The sequence below is a fragment of the Myzus persicae genome, unplaced genomic scaffold (genome assembly GCF_001856785.1).
Source record: "Myzus persicae strain clone G006 unplaced genomic scaffold, MPER_G0061.0, whole genome shotgun sequence".
Taxonomy (NCBI): domain Eukaryota; kingdom Metazoa; phylum Arthropoda; class Insecta; order Hemiptera; family Aphididae; genus Myzus; species Myzus persicae.
The window spans coordinates 55,902-79,212 of NW_019104187.1; the positions used below are offsets into that span (position 1 = coordinate 55,902).

General features: G+C 28.9%; 1 protein-coding gene across 1 annotated transcript; it reads right to left on the minus strand.

The window, feature by feature from the left end:
- Positions 1-11,169: 11,169 nt before the first annotated feature.
- On the minus strand, positions 11,170-20,927 carry LOC111039731 (major facilitator superfamily domain-containing protein 6-like). The gene is made up of 9 exons (XM_022323338.1): positions 20,876-20,927; positions 20,662-20,786; positions 19,414-19,778; positions 17,076-17,222; positions 16,685-16,952; positions 15,126-15,313; positions 14,838-14,974; positions 13,146-13,510; positions 11,170-12,043 (listed from the first exon to the last, which is right to left on the minus strand). Exons 2-9 carry the CDS (start codon positions 20,732-20,734, stop codon positions 11,889-11,891), a joined length of 1,698 nt encoding a protein of 565 aa, XP_022179030.1. The 5' UTR covers positions 20,735-20,786; positions 20,876-20,927; the 3' UTR covers positions 11,170-11,888.
- Positions 20,928-23,311: the final 2,384 nt, after the last annotated feature.

A 23,311-nucleotide genomic window follows, 5' to 3' on the forward strand; every position in this document is an offset into this window, starting at 1 on the left:
AAAAGTACCTATTTAGACAAATTATTGTCGCAAAAACGATATAACTACCTAGTACATCAATAAATTACGGTAATAAATATATATATATATATATATATTTAATCTTCGTAATTGTAGACACTTATAAATATATTCTATTTATATATTACAATTAATATAAGAATCGTATTTTTTTGTTTGCTTGATATACCTATATAGTACACTGAATTACAGAAAAATTATGGTTTTATGTCAATGTTTAAGTACAAATATAAAAAAATATCAGTAATTAACTGGTTAGAATTTTGCAAAGCATTTTATAAAATGTGCAATCTACTATTGTATTTTTGATAAAAAATGACTTGCTGGTCAACTAACTTGTTAATGCAGTTTTCCCAATTTTAGAAAATAGAATTATGAATTTCATTGTAATTTTCAATATCTTTATGTTAAAATATGTGAATACAATCATTATTATTATAATTTCTTTTCTTTTCATTTTCCTGTACCTATTTGTGGTTTAGTCAGTGGAACTTTTAAACAAACATATAAATTAAGTCAGACATTTAAATTATTTTCATATTGCTCATTAATAATTTACATTCTCTATCTAATATTAATGTTTATTAATAAGTAGATTAATATGAAAACATTAATAAAAAGAAACAAAACTTAATTTTATAAATTAATTTAAGTATCTAGACATCCAGATTTGATAAATATCCTCCGGGAATTACAATTAAAATGTGAATACTTTGATTAAAAACCAAATGCATTACTAATTTATAAAACATTTTGTGCTTCTGCGCCCTTTAATGTAGGCTCTCCGCATAGAACAAAAAAAATTGTTAAACAATTTATTTTTTTGGAAACGTTTTTCAATTTTGAACATGACTTTCATTTCCCCAGAAATGATCTTATAATAAAATATTGACCCCCCTGGGGGGCTGCCGCGTAAAGAAACGCTCAATATTGTACGACACCTTAAAATGTTAATATGTTTTTAATAATTACTAATCATGATTTACTTGTTCGATTGTCTTGTTGACACGTTAAGTTTGCGGAACTGGTTGACTGGCGGTGTATAAAAAACATACAGCAATGCATACGATTAAGTCACCCTCGACGGCACAGTAAAACTTGCGCCAGAAGAATCGCTTCGTCCGGCTCCACATTGTGTGACGCCGTTTGAGTTGAACGCGGTCCAGGGCTACCTCCTGATTCGTTACGTCACCACAACTATCACTGGTATCTGATTACGGTTTGCCGTCCTGTCCAAAGCGTATATGAATATTCGGAGCCGAAGAACATCGCCACCGCGTCGAAATGCCTATGACTTTGTACTACTCCTGTTCGTCCGTCGAAATTGTCTTGAGTTCCATCTACGGCACGCACTTACAATTGGTGTCGATTCCCTTCGGGGTAGCACTTCGGGGAATTCACTGCAGCGTCCGCCAGCGACATATTATATCGTAACTTTGGCCCTGCGTAGTTCGCTACAAATATTTTGCGACCCAGTGGGCAGGGTGGCCGTTCATTTAGTCCGAACACGTCGACAGGTGACGGGGGCTGGAGCTCGCGACTACCAAAGGCTTACCGATGATGGCGTCACCGGCTGCAGACGGTCGGTGGCCCCCATTGATGAAATATTTGGCACCGACTTATGTCTTCTCATCGCTGGCCTGGTTCCAATTGTCATTGTAATCGGTATGCGAATCTCGCTGGCGTGGAGATCCTCAAAAACCGTCTGCATAGCTCCGCTTCTCGACAACTGCAGTAAGTCTTGATTTTCAGATGTCATTTTTTATAATGTGAAAATATAATATGAAGATATTAATAAGAACTTAGAAAGTTTAAATTATGACTGCTAAGAAGTATAATAAGAACTAAGAAATTTTAATCGCCGGCCTGGCTCCAATCGTCACGATCATTCTAGACGGTATGTGAAACTTGCTATTTAGCTCGGTGATCCTCAAAAACGTTTATTTATTTAATTGAAGAAGTCATGTTTAAGGTAATGTCCAAACAAAATAATTGTGTTTAAACTTTAAAGTACCTACTGCAGTACTGCATAGTATTATTTGTAGTTGTAACTCGTAAGTGATAAATGCTTAAATAATATTCTTATACTTACGTTCAAAAAAAATTATTAAAATACTTTAATTTATAATGTGTTAGTAGAAAATTATTTTTATTATGTCTGTACATTGCTTAGTTTTACTATTGAACGCAAACATTGAACTAAGTATTGGCAAACGTAATTCATTAATCATATATTATGTGTACATTGTTATTTAAGTTTTTTTATTTATAAATTAAAATTCTAAATATATTAATTTATATAATTATATAGGTAGATCTAATTTATTGAACATTTAAAGTCAAAAAATGATTATTTAATTATTAAGACAAGTGTGGTACCTACTTACTATGTTTCATGTTTCCACGATTTTTGGTTTTTGAGTCCACTCAGGGCTGCTGCCGCTTAAATTAATGTTATTTTTGGATTCTGTATGTGAATTTAATAATTTAATTTGGAAAACTTTATTCAAATTTGAGGGAAACCTATTATATGAGATGATTTTTGTGTTTTTCAAGTCTAAATTAGATAAAGACCAGTAAAACGGAATGTATCTGTTGATCTATATTGATCCGACATGGTATTTTTAATTTCAGTTTTTCAAATAATGAAATTCATTTTTAAAGCTTTCTTCCTCTTTTAAAGAAATCAATTTTTTTTTAAATATTTTTGTGATTTTCAGATCTCATTTTGATTTTAACAGTAAAATAGAACTTCCTTTCAGTCTTCCCAAATCTTACATAACGGCTGTTCGGGATCTTAAATAATAACAACTAATTAGTCAGTTGTTGCTATACTTCGTAATCTCGTTTATTTCGTATTGTTGAGATAAAGGAATGGTGTGCTTTTTAAATTATTAGGGTCTTCACGTGGATTATGATATAAAAGTGGGGAGCGTTTATTTTTTCGATATCGAAAAAATAAACGCTCCCCACTTTTATATCATAATCCACGTGACGACTCGGATAATTTAAAAAGCACACCATTCCTATATCTCAACAATATGGGGTACAAAGGTAAATCGCTTCCACGTAGTGTACCCCGGGCAACGTTTTAAACGGCTAAAGATTTACCAAAACCGACTGCTGTTCTGTCTTCTATGACCTCACAGCATTTATGAGCAACAACACTAACATTACTACTAACAACATGCAAAACAGCCCTTTTCAGGGCTCTTTGTTCCGAGCTATTGGCCCTCGGCTAATTATCTTCCAACTGAATGTCGAAGGCTTAAGCAGAGACAAGAGTAGCTAATTATAATCACCATCTGCCATCATATTAGACATATTCTATTATTATTATTTTTATCCTACTACATAAAGTTTTGTTATTATTTACATGTTTGGATATTTTGTTGCTCTACTTTGTCATACGAAGTATATATATCTCAACAATACGAAACAAACGAGATTACGAAGTATGACAACAACTGACTAATTAGTAATACTGAAATCATAAATAGAATGAACTTCAAATTCGATAATAACTAAATGTTAAGGACCAAAATATTCTTAAGATAATACCATTCCAGTATAATCTATAAATACGTATAATTTATAAATGTGAAAAAAAAATTAATAATATTGTAAAAAATGCAAAATAAAAGTTTATAAAAGTATTTTATATTTTTGGGTATGAAACGGATTTTGCACTTAAGAAGCATTGCACTGAACTTCCTATAAATAATGCATTTTTCATTCAAATCTAGGCTTTAACTATTATTAAATAATGAATATTTTTTCTTTAAACTATTTGGACCAGTCGGCTTCTTAAAAAGTATTTACGTATACCATGAACAAGAATATAATATAAATACATATTATACAAGTATAAATTACCTTTATAAATAACTTTAAGGTAAACAATTTTTTACTTCGCAAAGTTTTCAAATTCAAAATAGGCGTCACGCTGATAAAAAAAACATAAGTTTATCTTTCTTTTATAGGTACTTGTAAATTTTAAAAATTTTCTTCATACTATATCATACGGTATCTAGATAGTAATTAAAGGAGTTGAAGAATAAAAATGCCATATACTTTTCTGAATAATAACAACTGTATATAATGTTATAATTATTTATTGGTATAAATTATTTTACTAATATTGTAAAAAAAGCAAAAAAAAATAAAACACACATTTTTAAATAAATGTAGTATTATTACATTATATTGTATTTAAAAACAAGTGTGTAAAGATAATATATGAAATATTCTATAGCTATATTTATAGATAATTTAAAAGGTTCATTTAACACCATTCTAATAAGGTTATATCAGAATTGACTTAAGGATTAAAAACAGCAAGTAATTTTTTTTTTTATTATTATTTATTTAAGCTTCGACAACTAAGGCCATTAGCTGTAGGTTGTGGTGCTGTAGGGATTTGGAACTGTAGGATTTTCGGAACTGTGGGGTAACGGAACACGTGTGTGTTTGTTTGGCAGAATTTCTAGGGGGCACCCGTAGGTTTCCGCCATGCCCGGTTGGGGGATGGCGGCCCTATCTCCGGACACTGTGACTGCCCGGAGAGAAGTGCCGCCCGTGACCGAGGGTCGGACCGGCGATGGTACGCGATGCAACCGATGCGTTATCCACTCGGCCACTCCATATAAATTGTAATTGTAGACACTTATATATATATTCTATTTATATATTGTAATTAGTATAAGAATCATATTTTTTTGTTTACTTGATATACCTATAGTACACTGAATTACTGAAAAATTATGGTTTTATGGCAATATTTTAGTACAAAAATAAAAAATATCAGGAATTAACTGGTTAGAATTTTATAAAGCAATAATTTATAAAATGTGCATTCTACTATTGTATTTTTTATAAAAAATGACTTGCTGGTCAACTAACTTGTTAGTGCAGTTTTCCCAATTTTAGAAAATAGAATTATGAATTTCATTGTAATTTTGAATATTATCTTTATGTTAAATATGTGAATACAATCATTATTGTTATGATTTGTTTTCTTTTAATTTTCCTGTACCTACTCGTAGTTTAAATTGTTTTCATATTGCTCAATAATAATTTACATTCTCTATCCAATATTAATGTTTATTAATAAGTAGATCAATATGACAACATTCAAATTAAAAAACAAAACTTAAATTTGTAAATTAATTTAAGTATATAGACAACCAGTTTTTGAAAAATATCCTCCAGGCATTACAATTAAAATGTGAATACTTGGATTAAAAACCAAATAAATTAGTAATTTATAAAACATTTTGTGCTTCTGCACCCTTTAATGTAGGCTCTCTGTATAGAACAAAAAAAAATTGTTAAACGATTTATTTTTTTGGAAACGTGTTTCAATTTTGAACATGACTTTCATTCCTCAGAAATGATCTTAAAATAAAATATTGAATCCCCCCTGGGGTGCTGCCGCATAAAAAAATACTCAGTATTGTACGGCACCTTAAAAGTTTAAAACTTTTTTCATTACTACTAATCATGATTTTCTTGTTGGATTTGTCGACTATGAATTGATTTGTCTTTTATTAGTCATTACGTGTTGTACCTACCCGACGTTTAAAAGTTGTTTGAAAACCGACGTTTCTTTGTTATTATCGTCGGTTATACATGTGCTGTTAAAATTTGGTTTCTATTCCTAGACTTACTGAAGAGAGTTAACCAATCGACGAGTAATGTTTTTTTTTCGGTCTGCGTATTTTTCGGTGCAATATTATGCACATTTTTTTATGTAACTTTTGGGTGTTTTTAATGCAATTAAATCTAGTGTTAGTTATAACTAATGATCTACAGTAATACTTCTCAAAGCAATGGGGGAACACCAAATAATTATCTTTTGAACTAACTACAAATTGAACCCATCGAATTCCCGAATAGTGAAAAAAAGTGCGACATACCTTAATAATATTTCCGGCCGGTGATGCCAGGACATAAGTGACTGTGACGTGGTCTGAACAAACAGCCAGCTATCCCAACGCATCGAAAGGTTTTTATGGGGAACTGCGCATACCCGTCGTAAAGCTTTTATATTACGCCATCGGTCGAAGAAGCTGTATATTTTTCCCGTGGTAGAGCTAGCATCAAAGTCAAGGGTCGATCGACGCAAAAGGCGATTCTTCACATCACGTATATACGGTTTGGACAGGAGGGAGATCCAGTGGCTTCTCCAGTGGTAATCGAGAACCGGGTACCCGAGATTGTTGCAACGTCGTTGAGGTCAATAGATTTGCACCGGACAATACTTCACATGTTCCTGCTAAAAAACAGGTTGAGTAGGTACGCTAAAATACTCAAAACACAAGATTGACAGGTACACGAGATGTCTTGTTGACACTTTAAGTTTGCGGAACTAGTTTACTGGCGGTGTATAAAAAACATACAGCAATACATACGATTAAGTCACCCTCAACGGCACAGCAAAACTTGCGCCAGAAGAATCGCTTCGTCCGGCTCCACATTGTGTGACGCCGTTTGAGTTGAACGCGGTCCAGGGCTACCTCCTGATTTGTTACGTCACCACAACTATCACTGGTATCTTGATTCCGGTTTGCCGTCCTGTCCAAAGCGTATATGAATATTCGGAGCCGAAGCACATCGCCACCGCGTCGAACTGCCTATGACTTCGTACTACTCCCGAACGTCCGTCGAAGTTGTCTTAAGTTCCGTCTCCGGCACGCACTTACAATTGGTGTAAATTCCCTTCAGGGTAGCACTTCGGGGAATTCACTGCAGCGTCCACCAGTGACATATTATATCGTAACTTTAGCCCTGCGTAGTTCGCTACAAATATTTTGCGACCCAGTGGAAAGGGGGGCCGTTCATTTAGCCATGATTTACTTGTTATTGGTCTTGTTGGCACGTTTGCGGAACTGGTTGACTGGTGGTGGAGAAAAAACATACAGCTATACAATATAAGTTACTCTAAACGCCGCAGTAAAATATGCGCCGGAAGAATCGCTTCGTCCTGGTCCATATATTGCGACGCCGTTTGGTTTGAACGCTGACCAGGGCTACTTCCTCATTTGCTACGTCACTACAACTGGTATCCGATTCCGGGTTGCCGACCAGTCCAAAAATTATGTGAATGTTTGGGGCCGAAGAACATCGCCACAGTTTCGGACTGCCTTCGAGTTCGTTCTGCTCCCTTACGTCCGGCGAATTTGTGTCGAGTTCCGGCTCCGGCTCGCACTTACAAGTATCTTCGATGGCCTTCGGTTTAACCTCTCCGTTTGAATTTATTGCCTCGTCGACCAGCGACATATAGTACCGAAACCTCGGCCCCGCGTAATTGGCTACGAAAATTTTGCGTGCAGGTGGGCTGGGTGGCCTCTCATTGAGGCCGAACACTTCGGCGTCGGACACGTAACGGGGACTGGGACGCGTGACTACCAAAGGCTTACGGACGATGATGTCACTGCCTGCAGACTGTCGGTGGCCCACTGATGATTTGTTTGGCACCGACTTATGTCTTCTCGTCGCCCGCGCCGGCCTAGCTCCAATCGTCGTTGAAGTCGGAATGCGAAATTGGCTTGCTCGGAGATTCTCAAAAACCGTCTGCATAGCTTCGCTTCTCGACGACTGCGGTAAGTTTTGATTTTAAGATGTCATTTTTTATAATGTAAAAATATAATATGAAGATATTAATAAGAACTTAAAAAGTTTAAAATATGACTGGTAAGAAATATAATAAGAACTAAGAAAGTTTAATCGCTGGCCTGGCTCCAATTGTCACGATCATTCTAGACGGTATGTGAAACTTGCTAGCTAGGTGATCCTCAAAAACGTTTATTTATTTAATTTAAGAAGTCATGTTTAAGGTAAGGTCAAAACAAAATAATTGTGTTTAAACTTTGAAGTACCTACTGCATAGTATTATTTGTAGTTGTAACTCGTAAGTGATAAATGCTTAAATAATTGATGCTCATTGATATTACGTGCTCTTCCTAAATAAAACGATTGAATGAATGAAAGTCATTGGGAATAAGTTCTTTTCCTGAGAAAGAAAGTCATAATTTTTTATGAATTTTGTGCTTTTCAAGGCCTTTTTTTTATATAACAGTAATATGGAACGTTTCTATTGGTCTACTTTGATCTTACATGTCATTAATTAATTTAATATGTGAATTATTGAAATTCATTTTGAAAGTGTTCTTCCCTTCGTGTAGGCAACTCATTATTTTTGAAGATCGTTGTACTTTTTAAGTCAAGTTTATTGATAAAGTAACAGAATTCGGTTAGGTTACAGAGTTTCTATTCGGTTTCAATAAATTGTTCTAATATAATTAAATTACCTAGGTATACAATACTTCTGATATGGAAAAAGTAGAGTCAAAAGAATGGTAACTCTTCTTATTTTGTATAAACAGAGTATAATAAGTTTCACATTAGGTATCAGTCATATGAAGAAAAAAAGTACAATATTTATAAATTATTTGTTACCCATATTATACCCTAGTCGTGGTATTATTTTATAACCTAAATAGGTAACCAAACAATTTTGAGAATATACAATGATGATGTTTGACGTTGATACTAATAATATCCACCTAGTATGGTTAAATATTTAACTGACCTACAATTGTGTCATCTAGTATATTTTATAAAATACGTGTGATAATATGAAAATATATTATGTAATTATAATGTGCAACCATTAGTTTGTTTTTAAAATAGATGGAAAACAACCACTTTTAACTCAAAAACTATGCTGAACGAAAAAGATAAAGCAGACAATACAATAATAATGGCATTTAATAATTCACAGGATTTAATAATGGATAAGTTTATGAGTAACAACGATAAAAAAATTTAATCTTATGAAGAATAACAATATGTTTGTATTATTTTTTTTTTTTTTACTAGATTGAACACACTAATATATGTACACTTTTTATCTATCATCAAACGATTTAAATATTTGTATACAAATCTATTGTAGAAAGCTTTCAATTATTTCAATAATTTAAACAATATGATTATATTATGGAAAAATATTTTTTATTTAATTAACTAACATTTAAGATTATTTATAACAATTATATTATTAACATTTGTTTTTTAAATAAAACTATGAATTTGACAAAAAGTTATATTATATTATTATCATTTGTTTTTTTAATAAAACTATGCATTTGACAATAGTTATACATATAATCAATGATTATTATAAAGGCATAATCAAATTATTAAATAACAAGCTTCACTTATATAATGATTATTTTGGTTTTATTGATTAGTTTATATCAAGCCTTAATATAATGCCTGTAAACTTTCCATGATGAATTTGTTGTAATTAAAGTAAAAATGACCTCACTTCATCCTTCAGGTCATCCATTTTGAAATTATAATCTTTGATATATGCACTGATAAAATCACTTACACATACATTCACGTTACACTTGAATAAAATAACCACAGATTATGATTATTATTTGTTGATCAACAAGGCATTCAATATAAATGTTTTTTTATTATATTCTGTTGATGTACCTATGTTGAAGATTGATTCGTCTTTTATGGTCGTTTCTATGGTTTACTTTGATCTTACATGTTATTCATGAATTCAATATATGAATTAATGAAATTCATTTTGAAAGTGTTCTTCTCTTGTTGTAGGCAACTCATTATTTTTGAAGATTGTTGTCCTTTTTTAAGTCAAGTTTATAGATAAAGTAACAGAATTTAACTTATCTATTCAGTTTCAATAAATTGTTCTAATATAATTAAATTACCTTATACAAAACAAATTATTGAAGGTATTTTGAGTATGAAATATGCTATTTAAATAGCTTACCATATTATGTTCTTTAAAATATGTTTGTACGAAGAAAAACTACTCTGTAAAATGAGATATGCATTATATACATTATTGGTGTTTATAGTTTTTGTCGTGCTATTTTTAGCTTATTTGAATATTTTCAAGTTATTTTTAAGTTATTATTACAGATCTTATAATCATGGTGTGTGTTCTTATTTTAATAATGCTATAAGTCCCCAATTCTGTTAGTACATTTGTTAAGGTAGCGAAATATTGTCATTATTTAGTGTTTAAATCTATAATACTACTCTACTCCGCTCATAAAACATTAAAGTGTGTGAGAGAATATAAATATAAATTCAATGTTAAATTATTGGCGAACAGATATAGTTTATACCTACCTACTTAAGGCGGGTAAAAGGAATTCAATTGAGAGATTTATGATCTGAAATCAACACATTATGTGAAACTTTGAAGAAAGTTATTTAGGTTTCAATTTACTTAAATATGTTAGCTAGATATTATATATTAATTTTAAAATCATGCCCAATCAATGATGTCATTGTAATGATTTGTTTAAGTCAATAGCCGTGTTTAAGTGTCTAGCTATCTGCTACTGTGAAAGTCGATACCTGACTAGGAAATCTGCCTAAATCGGATAATATACTTGGTCCAGTCACTCGTCCAGTGCTTTTTTTGTATATAAAATGGTTATAAGTCAAAACAATGTTTCAATGTCTGACTATCAGTCACCTTGAGTGAAAATCGATTCAAGTGCAAATATCGGATCGCAGACAATATGCGAGCAGTATATTATTATGAAGTAGGCAAACCACCTGTGGTAGATTGTGGACCTAACACAGCGACAGATGATAATTGTAAGTGAAATCAGAAATCTTTAGTTTCAAAATTATAGACATTTAATATTTGTGGTTTTTACTTGAAAAGAAAAATCATCGATTTGTTTTTTATGCAGTACACTACATTGAGTAGGTCTTGAAGTAGAAACAAAATTTTAACAGCACATAATATAAAAACACAGGCACATGCTCGATAATACACTCTACTGAGAGTTTCTTTACCCGACAGCCCCTAGGTTAATTCAAAGACTACAAATCGCAAAGACTTGGAACATACACTTTTTACTTAAATTATAATTTTTATTGTACCCACAATCTTTTATATATTACACTATACATTTTATAAACATCAAAACTTTAACACTTTAATAATATGATTCATTATTGACGGTAATTGGTCTACTGGTTACATAATTGAATAATATTAAACATTGTACTAAAATAATAAAAATAATAATCTAATACATATTGTAATTTAAAATACTATAATTATTATTTTTTACATTAATATAAGAATATTATTTAGAAAATTTATTACTTACAAGTTAAAACTATAAATAATATGCAATCAGTAATTTTAATTTTTAACACTATTATTTTGTTTTAAGCTTAAGTACCTTAACATAACTTAGCAAATAAAATACCCAGAATGTACATACTATTTTCTCTTAAAAATATTTGATAAATACTTTTAAGTATCTTATAACTTAATAGTTCAACCTAAAAAGATGAACATTTATTTCAAAATATAATATCAACAATAGAATAAAGACATTATTGAAAGTAAAAATAAATATTAATACTGAAAATATATTTTTGAAGAAATATAGAACGATAACAAGCAATCATAACTTTGGGGCCAAATGTTGTCATCGAGTAATTTTCTTATACAATTTCCAAATTGTTTATATCTATACTTAAGAACGAATTTCAACATCTCAAAATTAAAAATCAATTATTGACATTTTTAATTTCATTTTTACATGTCAGTTTTATTTTGAAATTATTTCTGCGGCAGTGTAAAAATCATTTTAAAAATTGAGGTTTCCAGAAAAATAAATAATCAAGTAATTTTTTTCTTGTTCAGTACACTATGCCACTATAAAGGGGTGCAGAAACACAAATCATTTTATAAATAAATTTTTTTTTTTTTGTTGTTTATCAAATTATTCACATTTTCATTTTAAAGCAAATAGGATATTTATCAAACACTGGTTTTTTTTATATTTCTAGGTTTTCCCATTAATCGACTTATTATTTAATTTAATAAATATTACATGGAGAATGCCCATTATTAATGAGCCATATGAAAATAATTTAAATGTCTGCTTTCCTCCATATGTTTGGTACAAAAATCCACCGACTAAACCACCAATAGATGTACCTGGAAAATGAAATTTAAAAAAAATAGCAATTATAATATTCACATATTTTAACAAACAGATATTTAAAAATAGAATGAAATTTATAATTCAATTTTCTTCAGTTGGAAAAAAATGTATGAATAAGTTAGTTAACCAACAAGTCATTTTTAATGAACAATAAAATAATAGATTGCACATTTTTTTGTAAATCAGAGCTTTACAAAATTCTTCTCAGTTAAATACTGAAGCTCGTTATTTTTGTGTATAAGTATTTACATAAAACCATAATTCTCTAGTATAAAACATACAATAGTAAGTGCACAAAATAAATTTTCAAACATCAAGAAGTAAGGCTGAACATTTTTTGAAGTGGCTCATTTTGGAGCACTAGAATTAATGACGCCTATTTTTATGAAGTAAAAAATAGCTAAAAATTATTTATAAAGGTAATATATTATATTTACAATTTCATGGTGTAGGCTAACAACAGATTGGACCTCATACGGTTCACGAGCCACTAGGGTGAGTACGGGATTCCTTATAAGTTTGTCTACGTTTATCAAAAACAAATTCTAACGGAAAGTCAAATTAAATTTTTATGAGCTTTTGAAGTTGAAAGTTTTACACATTGGTTATTCACTCGATTTCTCATGTAGAGGTTTTCTTATCTTGTTGTAATTCAAAGACTAATTATTTTAGACACTTAAATGTACACCATAATATGTTTATTTCATAAATTCATCCACTTCATAAAATTTTCAAAATATTTTGACTCGTTTTGACGGTTATTTTCAATTTTCATTATTTTTCTTCTATAAATGTTAATAAAATTCTATTGGTTGACTCAAAAAGCATGAAAATTTAATACAAAACTCTTGATATATTGTTACAATAGCAGTTAAAAAATATTAAAAATACATAATCAAGATTTCTTTTATAAGCATTTACTGTTCAAATGTTGACAAAAAATTTTCAATTTTTATAGCTAAGGATTGAAAATTTAAAACAATTTAGTCCACTTAAGCAGTTTTTTTTCGTTACTAGAAAATCTAAAAATTCTATTTACGCAAAGAATAACATTTTTCATTTTGTTGTAATTCAGTGAAGCATATATATACTTACCAACACCTTCGAATAGCGCTCCAGATAATGCTACTACTGTCGTGGAGGAACTCTGTGGAGCAATAAATCTAGCATATGCTAACAAGACAGCATGACACAATCCAAATGTAATACCGTTGGTGAACTCGACCGGCAGTATCCAAATAGGGTTAGTAATCACAGAGTACAGATAGAATCTAAGAGCAAAAGTGAAAAGACCTAAGGCCATGCAATACGTGTGTCCAATGCGTTTGATCAACCAACCGGAATAAAATAAGAACGGAACTTCACCGCCGATACATTGAATTCCTATAGCAAAACCTTGTAAAGTTTTGGTCCACGATTGCTTATCACTGTGATACTTTCGGGTTAAATCCTCCATGTACCTAAAAGCAAAAAATGCTGTTTTAAAAAATCTTAAAGCGTATGGATACATTTTCTTTTACTAAAATCGATTGTATTTGTATTTGATAGGTAAGAAAATCAAGAATATTTTTATTTATTTTTTATACTTTATTCAACTAAATTTATTATTTTGAATTAGTTTTATTTGTTACAACCAAATTTTACAACTTTTAAGTATTCAATGTTGCAATAATTTGTAAATTCATATAATTTATAAAATTATCAGAATTCTAAGAAAAACATATGCTTAGGCCAGTCAAAAACCATATTAAACGGCAAAAATCAAAAATAAATTTATGTTTTGGTTGTATTATTTAAAATAAAAATATCAGTAGAGAATAAATTGATAAAATTATTAATTAGTTAAAAATATATCACAAAATGTATACAAATCAAAGAAATATGCCCTAAAAATAAAAATAAACCTTAAAATATGTATTTATATACATTTATGCAAAATCAAATTTCAAATCTTGCTTTGAAAAAAACGTGAAACGTATGTGTTTCGTACTCTGCAATTTTCGTGACCGTGTAAAACATATATGTAAATGCTAAAAGTCTTCTGCCCCACTCTTAAAATATAATAACAACAATTAATACCTACATAAATATCAAAACACTAAAAAAATTATTAGTTATCGATCTATGTCGTACTCATTATTCTTAAGATTAGTTGGTTCTCATAATAATTGGTGTTGCACATAATTAGACCTATGGTATTTTGTATTTTCAGAAAATTGTATTTAATTTAGATTACCTACCTATTAGTGGATAGTTATAAAATCAAGTCAAAAATTAAGAAAACACAAGTTTTCTTATAGAAATTCAAAAATATTTAAAATGTATAAGCATGATTGTTTTTATAAGAGTTGAAGTTTAAATTTTGATAAACTTAGTCAGTTTATTATTTTGTAGTTATAGATACAGTAGTTATCTAATAAATTTATAAAATATTCCAGTTTATATATCTTGAAATGTAAATAGTAAGGTTAATGATTATCCTATGGTAAATGAGGCTACTGCCAACCCAGAACTAGCCTAAACAGGTCGATACAAAATAACAAATAATAACGGACTGCCTATTTTTGTCAGTGATCATTAGGTATATTATTTTTACTAGGTAATCTTTTTAGTTCAAGAAACACAATTTCCAAATATTTTCAATTTATATATATAAAGAAAAAAATTGTCGCTGTCTATATTGACGAAAAACTTGATTTTAAATAAAATCGTTTACCATATTACCATTGTGTTAACATTCAACGTTGTACAAATACTAAAACATTATTATCTTACATTTTTACCTACCAAAATAGATAATTCCATGGCATCGTCGTACAAATTCCCATCACTATGATCCATATCAAATAGATTATGACATTAAAATTAGTTATTAATTTGAATACGTCGGAAAATGTATCCTTAGACCCAACGGTCTCAGTTATCTTAAAAATATAATTCAAACATTTTAAACAATTATATATTTATATAATACCAACAGTCGACACTCCACAATAGTGCAACTGTACATACTCAATGTTGTATTATTTTATATTCCTGAATTTGTATTCAATGTAATTCATGCGAAAAACTTACTTTTATTTTGTACGCTACTGCAAAGTCCCATAGTATGATTACAAGACAAAGACAATAAATTGGAACGTAGTTTTTTTGATAATCACTATTACTGAAATAATCGACCAGTACGCCGCCAAAAACTGAGAAAAGTCCCCAACTTATGGAGCCCCAACACCTTTGTTTTCCAAAGTCTTCGGGTTTATCTTCTATTGATTAACATTGATAGAATAATCAAGTATAGGAACAAAATACGATTAGTATAAACCAGGTATTACCAATAAAAATGAAATTAATAAATTCTAATGAAATAAAGGCCAATTAATTAAAATCTATTAGTATAGGTAGGTACCTATATACTATCTATTCTATGGGTATAGAAACATATACCATAATAACCAATAGGTACATATATTGAATTTATGGGATGTTATCCATTTGCACCAAAAAAAATGAATTCGTTTTGGGTATAGCCCATTTGTGCCAAAATAAAAAAAGATATGTTTTTACTTTTTTCGGACTTCCCACTTGCTTCAAATTTACCTGGTATAATTATAATAAAGTAATATATTTTTTATTATATACAATTTTATTTAAACCATAATTAATTATAAGAATGTTTTTAAAATAATAATCAACTACAGCCGTATAAAATACATTTTTTTGAAACAATAATCAGAATAAATACAAATTGTTTTTAAAAACTATAGGTAATAAATTATTATGAACTATTATACTTTATAAAAAATAAGTAATAATAGTAAATATTACTTACATATTTTTTACTATAAGTTACAGACATGACGTCTTTAAAATATAAGAATTAACCAAGTCGTTAATTTAAAATGTTTACGTAGGTAAATTTGGCGCAAATGGGATGTCTGAAAAAATAAACCTTTTTTTATTTTGTCACAAATGGGCTGTACCCAAAACGAATTAATATTTTGGCGCAAATGGGAGATGTCCAATTTATGTTTAATTATTATTTAGCTAGGTACCAATGTACTATACGATATATTTGATTTGACGTAGGTACAAGTGGTACAACTGATACAACTGACTTTAATTTATTAACTATAATGCCCTCACACAATATTACCACATACCACTGATTATGATTTATTCTTAATGCAATACTTAATTAATAATTAATATTTAAGAAGAAAAATTGTTCAGAAAAATTTTAAAGCAAATTTTAAATTAAAAAAATTCAATAAATACTTGACTTAAAATTTGAATAATAAGTGTTCTAATTTAAATCTTTAATTTGGTTTATTAATATTTGAAAGTTATCAACGTGCAAATATCAAATTATTCGAAAATATCTAGATTTTAAGCTAAAGATAAATTCCATACACAATTTATAAATTATATTTTTGTTTTTATAATTTCTATCAGTGAATTAATTATTTGATAGCAGCTAACCAGTATTATACTATTTTATAGACATACCTATAGTATAGTAAATTATCTTACAATATAAAGCTTTTTTTATTTTGAGGTCAGATCAGAAATTCGACACAAATATTTATTGGTGACACAAAGAAAAATTAATTAATTAGATGTTTCGAGCCACTCACCTAAAATATCAAAGCATATGGGGTCTTGTAGACTCCAAGTGATTGCTTGGCTAATCCAAAATAAGCTCATAACAATTAAATATTTCCAGAACTGATTTAAGCCAAAAACACTTCCTTCGAACTTTTGAATAGTGGCTAATTCCATTAAAACATCGTTTGAGCAGTCAATGTTGCACCGAGTAGTCACTGGTCTCCGACAGACTGGAAATGCAACATGTGTTTTCATGATGTGTACAGATTTCACTTGAAAAACATAGTTCTGTTTGATCTAAGCACAAAGTAATGCACGAAACGTCATTATAAATATAAAATATATACTTAAAAGTCTACTCGAAGTCTCGAGATATATAGGTTGTAACGTCCGGGACAGCTAAAAATTGAAATATTTTACCTGATCTGTCGAATTGATAGTTAAAATTACATCGAGATCCTCAAATTCATCGTTTTTATACGTGACATTTGGAGCTATATTATAGTCAATGATATTCCAAGATCTATCGATTACTTCCCGAAACGATTCGTTTTGTTCACAGAGTAACTGATAAAAATTTTGACAAAACACATTTTAATTAATCAGTTAAATACCTATTAAATAATGATGTTTTTATCTATAGGTGGAAACTATATTTTGTCGTAAAAGTCATTCACAAGTTATCAACAATTTAGATTATCAAATAATTATAAGCTGGCTATAAGGCATCGTAGGTTAAAATTATGTATCTAAGAGTCAAATGTACATTTTTATGGGACTATTATACGGATACTATTTAATTTTCAAATTAGCTTTGAAGATTTATAAAATGTCTTAATTAATTATTTTTAACGAGCGTTAAAATATATTGTTTTTAGGCCTCTTAATATATCATAAATAATATAATACATATAAATTAATATCAATGTTAACAAAACCATTTGAAGGTTTAGTAGCCAGTAGGTATAGTTACAATAAGTACAATTTACATATAACTTTTATCAGATAAATATTCTAAACTATTCATAAAATACAAATTGCTTAATACAAATATAATTATGAGATTAATCTAAATAGTGTAAATGCACGTATTATACATATATATTATATATATTGAATTTCAAAAATATGTAATAGATAATTATGAAAGTAGTATAGGTACCTATCAGTGGCGGTCAAACGGGGGAGGATAAGGGGGATAGATCCCCCATGGGCCATGATCTTTTTTTCTTTAATATATTTATAACAATAATATTTTTGAATATTGTACTATAATGTTAATGCATGAATATTGTTTTATTTTTTCTCAAAACAACGCTGTTTATTATTATCTAGATTCTAGACTCATTCTAAGACAATACTGTCATTATTATTAATATTTAGTTAGATTTAATAATTTAATACAAATATTGTTATAAATAGAGTACAAATTTACCTTAATTAAAAAAGTTGATAATATGAATAACCATAAATTATATTTTAATGATTAAGTAATGCATGTTAAATAATCAGCCACCCCCGACAAACCCATGAAAAAATAATTTGACCGCCACCGGTACCCATCGATTACAAATTATTAAATATATTAAAGTATATATTATTATAAATAGTTATTTTTAATTGTATTTTATTTTCTATTATTACCTATACTTATTCTACAGTATAATTTAATAAAAAAAACCATTCGGGGTAGGCATAATATATTAAGAGAATGTCTGTCGTACTCGCGTGTGTTGTCTCCATCTTACTAACTCATAATAAACCAATATATGCGTCCTGCAGTTCTAATTGTATATTGTTAGCTTAAATATTAGAGTTCATTGGTCTATTAATTATCATCAAACTTAAATTCATAGAACATTATCTATGATCTCTCGTTTTTTTTTTATTTAAGTGAGTTATGAGTTTGTAAAATATTAATACATATTTAAAAATGCTTTACACAGTTTGACTACTGGATGTACATTTTGGTATAATATGCGTTAGTAAATTTTGCAACATGTTAAGTTCACAATAATACATTTTTCTCTGTAATTTCTAAAATGAGAGTGAAATTACCTCTTATAAAATTTAATGGCAAGATTATTATCTAAGGCATCTCAGAATAGAGCACTTTAGCAAATAGGTGTGTTTACGCCGCCATTTTGCCACTCATTTATCACAGTGAATATGAAATTTCCTGCGTTTATATTATCATTTTTATATTGATAAATGAGTCTCAAAATTGTGGCATAAGATATACCCATTATATATAGAGCCTTACTCAGAGGCTTTTTATTATATTTTAATTTTGAAGTGAGCTATGAGTATTTTAAGATGTACAAAAAACTTACAATTTTAAAATAGGTACTTATAACTCATATTCTAATTTTAGAAATTACAGAGTTAATTGTATTATTGAAGTGAACGTAAAATTTGCCATGTTGTACGTTTCTAAGATGGAGACCAACACATGTGGATTATGTGGCGTCCTCTAAAGGAGATTACGAATTAACAGTTTTTGAGGAGTTCAATTTTTAAAATTGCATGCATATGAGTCTTTTAAATAATAATATGTACATAGTAAGTAACCATTAGACAGTGTGTGAGTGACTTTAGTGTAAGAAAAATAAATATAAGTACGATCACATTACTATGAGTCCGTCAATGATAAACAATCGGTACATTTTGGTTGAAATAATTGACAGTTTGCAAATTTGCAATCTCCTTAACAGTTAACACTGTTTCAATTACATTTTATCAATATTATATAACGTACTTGACATTCAACTGGTTCTTCGCTATTTCGTAAAAGCTTAAATAGACTGTCATCACATTGAGACAACCGGTCGTCATTGTTTGAACAAACGTTTAATACTGTTGTTGTGTCACAACTTAAATTCGCCACAGCTTCTGTGGGTACTTTCTGGATAAATTGTAGAGAAAACGCCGTAAGACCATTTAACAAAACAAATGTAAGAAACATAACTCTTTTGACTCGAAATTTATCAACGATAATTCCTATGATGGGTTTTGCGACAAAGGATAACATGGACAAATATGTGAAAACAGAACCAACTACCATCGGCGAATAACCCAATTGCTTCGCTATTGTAGGCGCAAATCCTTGAACTGATGCAACACCTGTAGAAATAAATAATAATAGAAAGTCTGAAGTCATTTAAAGTAGGCATTAAATAAATATGTAAAAATCGTAAGTGGATATGTAAGGTACAAAATGTCAATGAAAAAAAAGTTTTATTATCATATTATAAATTATAATGCGTATTGTATTGTACACGTACATTATGCAAAATATACAACAATAATTTTAACATGAATGATTCTTCTATTTTTTAATATTGTAAAAAATCATGGATTGTATTATATTGCTATAAACGTGTCTACTTAGGTACCTGCCCTACAAATAATAAATATAAGCCATGCAAAAGCTCATATAAAATAATTCTTGTAAAGTATTTGAGCAAAAGTATTTGAATACTTTTGAAAAAAATACTTGGACAAAAAATCTTAAATACTTTCTCAAAGCACCTATCTGTTTAAATAAAAACACTAATTTTCAAAAACTTAATTTTTTATTCTGAATTATACACAACTAAAAATGCAGATACTCTGTCAAAGTAAACAGATGAAAATAATTTAATAGTTACACTAAATTATACTGTAAAAAAGCTGAATGGATTAAATGTAAACATGAGTTGACTAATAAGGTAAACAAATATCTTATATAAAAAATGAAAGTATTTAAAAGTATCCATAAATATTTTTTTACTGAGGATTAAAATGCATATTTTAAACACTATTCAAAATACAGATACTTATATGTACTTGAATACTTTTAAAGAATATCTTTTAAAATGGCTAATACAGCAATATATAGTACCTATGTAAATGTTCAGTTAGAAATATTTTTGGTTATACAAATTTAACGTTTTAATTTTAAGATATTACAGTTTAAATAATACCAGTAATAATGCAATATACATATTTAATTGTTGTTACTTACCGCCCAAATAAAGAAAATAATGTAATTTCATTCGCAGCGTGCGTTTATTTACCCGAATACGCATTGGTAACATTTTTGGTTCAATTGATGAATGTAAAATGATGTCTGATGAATGTGAATGATAACTGAAAACAACCAAACACAACAAAACATTATTCAAGTTAGGTAGGTACTCACAATGTTAAAAAAAATTGAAAGGTACCTATGTACCTACCTATAGTTATTATAATTAAATCATTTTTGTTTTCTTAACATCTATTATGAGTATAAATTCATTTTTAGTAGATATTTAATGTCAAAAATACAATAAAAATTACAAAACCTATGAGTTATACAACTATTTTAATGAATAGGTATAGTTATAATATCCAACACTACACACAATTAAATATACGGGTAACAAAGTACTCATCGAACAGAAACTAGGTATAATAGATGTAGAGAAATATAATTTAATTTCGTTTCTTACTGACAATATCATGCATTAGTCATATTAACCATATTATAATTAAATCATATTAAAACATTAATAATAATTGGTGACCTCTTGATAAGATTTAATTACAACATATTTGAGGCTTTTAAAATGAATTAAAATTAAAATTGTTATCCGTTTTGTTTATATTACGTAATGTAGGTATATATTGTACTTAGCTATAATAATATACGAATGTATTATTTTATTATTCTGGACGATAAAAGCCAAACTTCTCCAATAATACGACTGCACAATATAAATTATAATATGATCAAAAAATATCCAATATACTTCAAGAATAAATACAAAATAAAAACAAATGAGGAGATTTTTAAAAATAAAGATTATTATAATATCTATTATACTATTGTAGCAAGAAAAACGTCCAGGAAAAATCTTTCATTGTAAATAAATATATTCTAACCAGGTTCGACTGTATTATAACCTAACACATTTAATATTTAATATTAGAAATTTAATAAAAATAGTGCCTATGAAAGGTTTAAATTTTAAAAATTATCACACACCTACCTACTAAGTTTTTTCAATTTTTAAAGTCACACACCTAGGAGAGTTTTAGGTTTTAAAATGTTACCATTTGTTAACTAAACAAAAAACCCTCACCGGAAATATAGTATTGCAACAACGTAGTAAATTATTATGTATTATCATTTATCACTGTTGTTATTATAATAATTATCAGTTTTTGTTATTGTTACTAAATACGTACCTAATATTACATTCTGAGAGGAGTGATGGATGTATTGATTTTACAATGATGAGTGTTTTTATATTTAAATTTATTTTTTTTTGTGTGTGTCTGTTATCACGGTTTCGAGCAGTAAAAGAGCTTCGATTTTTTTCAACAACAACTTTTCTGGTGAATCTAATTGGTGCGTTCGGGAGATCAAAATTTAATATTCCCAATAGTTTTCAAAAGCAACAGGAAAAACAAACAAAAATTAAGAAAAAACGGGGAAATTTTTGCCAGTTTTCGAAAAATTCTATTTTGGTTTTTACTTTTTAGCGTAACTCTAACAAAAATGGCCTTAAATACATGACATTTTCACTGAGTGTTAGCATTTTATATACACCATAAAATGTTCAAAATATTTTGACTTGTATTGAACTTATAATAGGCATATAAAATTTTCGATTATTATTTGTTTTTTCTAAACTAAAGTCAATAAAAAAATTTTAGTCGAAAAACTTGTAAATGTAATTTTCGATATTTTCAAAGAGATGAAGTAAATGTCACCTAACCATAGCCAATAGCATTGGCCTAATTTTTAAATATCTGGTTTTTTTTAATTTGAAAATACTATAAAGTAGTGCAATAGGTACCAACTTCGATTAATTAATTTTAACTATAGTAAACCGCGTGTAGTTTATTCTACGTGACTAAAAGTATTAGGCAATATTGCATTAAATATTTTAAGTAATTTAGATACCTGCCTGTAGGCTGTAATATTCTTTTATTTATAATTCGCTAATTTTGTTTTTTAACCACTGTGTTCCCCTGCAACTAAATAAAAATATATATTTAATAAACGAGACAATAAGCGTATTCAATTTTCTAATATTTAACGTCAATATCAATAACAATAGTCAGCCTTGATATCTAACAGTATTTTAAATTTTATTTCAACCATACAAATATTGGCCAAAATATTAATTAACAACGGCAGTGTTGGTAAGCAACCAATAAAGATTTGTCAGTTGCACAGTTACCTGAAAAATCTCCGGGCAATATAGTGCAATAGGCAGGCGACTCATTGAGTAGTCATCGGTCAGTGGCTCATCTTCAGCTTTTTTTTAATCTTGACACTAACAATAACTTATTAATACAGATAGGATGTTGATAAATTTCGTATTTTTTTCTTTTAATCCAATACTCCGAAACTGAGACAGCGCTACTCCTTCGCGCATCCAAATTATTGAGCTCTGCGATTTCGTACCCAAATTTCTCTAACTCACCTATAGTTGCCTCCGTAAATGCGAGAAAACGGACAAATTTTGGTAGCAATGGACACTGACCAGATTATATAAAATTGTATCTTGGCTAAAGTGTTTCATTCTCCCTTAATACAGAAACTAATTTTATTTCACATTTTTAGTAATAAATGCATTTCTATGTTTTATACAATAATTTTTTTTTAATATTTCTAGGTC

Coding starts and splice junctions, on each gene's coding strand:
- LOC111039731 (XM_022323338.1), bottom strand. CDS start 20,734: ATGTTACCAATGCGTATTCGGGTAAATAAACGCACGCTGCGAATGAAA. Junction 14,975..15,125: donor CAGTAGCGTACAAAATAAAA/GTAAGTTTTTCG, acceptor TATATTTTTAAG/ATAACTGAGACCGTTGGGTC. Junction 13,511..14,837: donor CCATGGAATTATCTATTTTG/GTAGGTAAAAAT, acceptor TTTTGCTTTTAG/GTACATGGAGGATTTAACCC.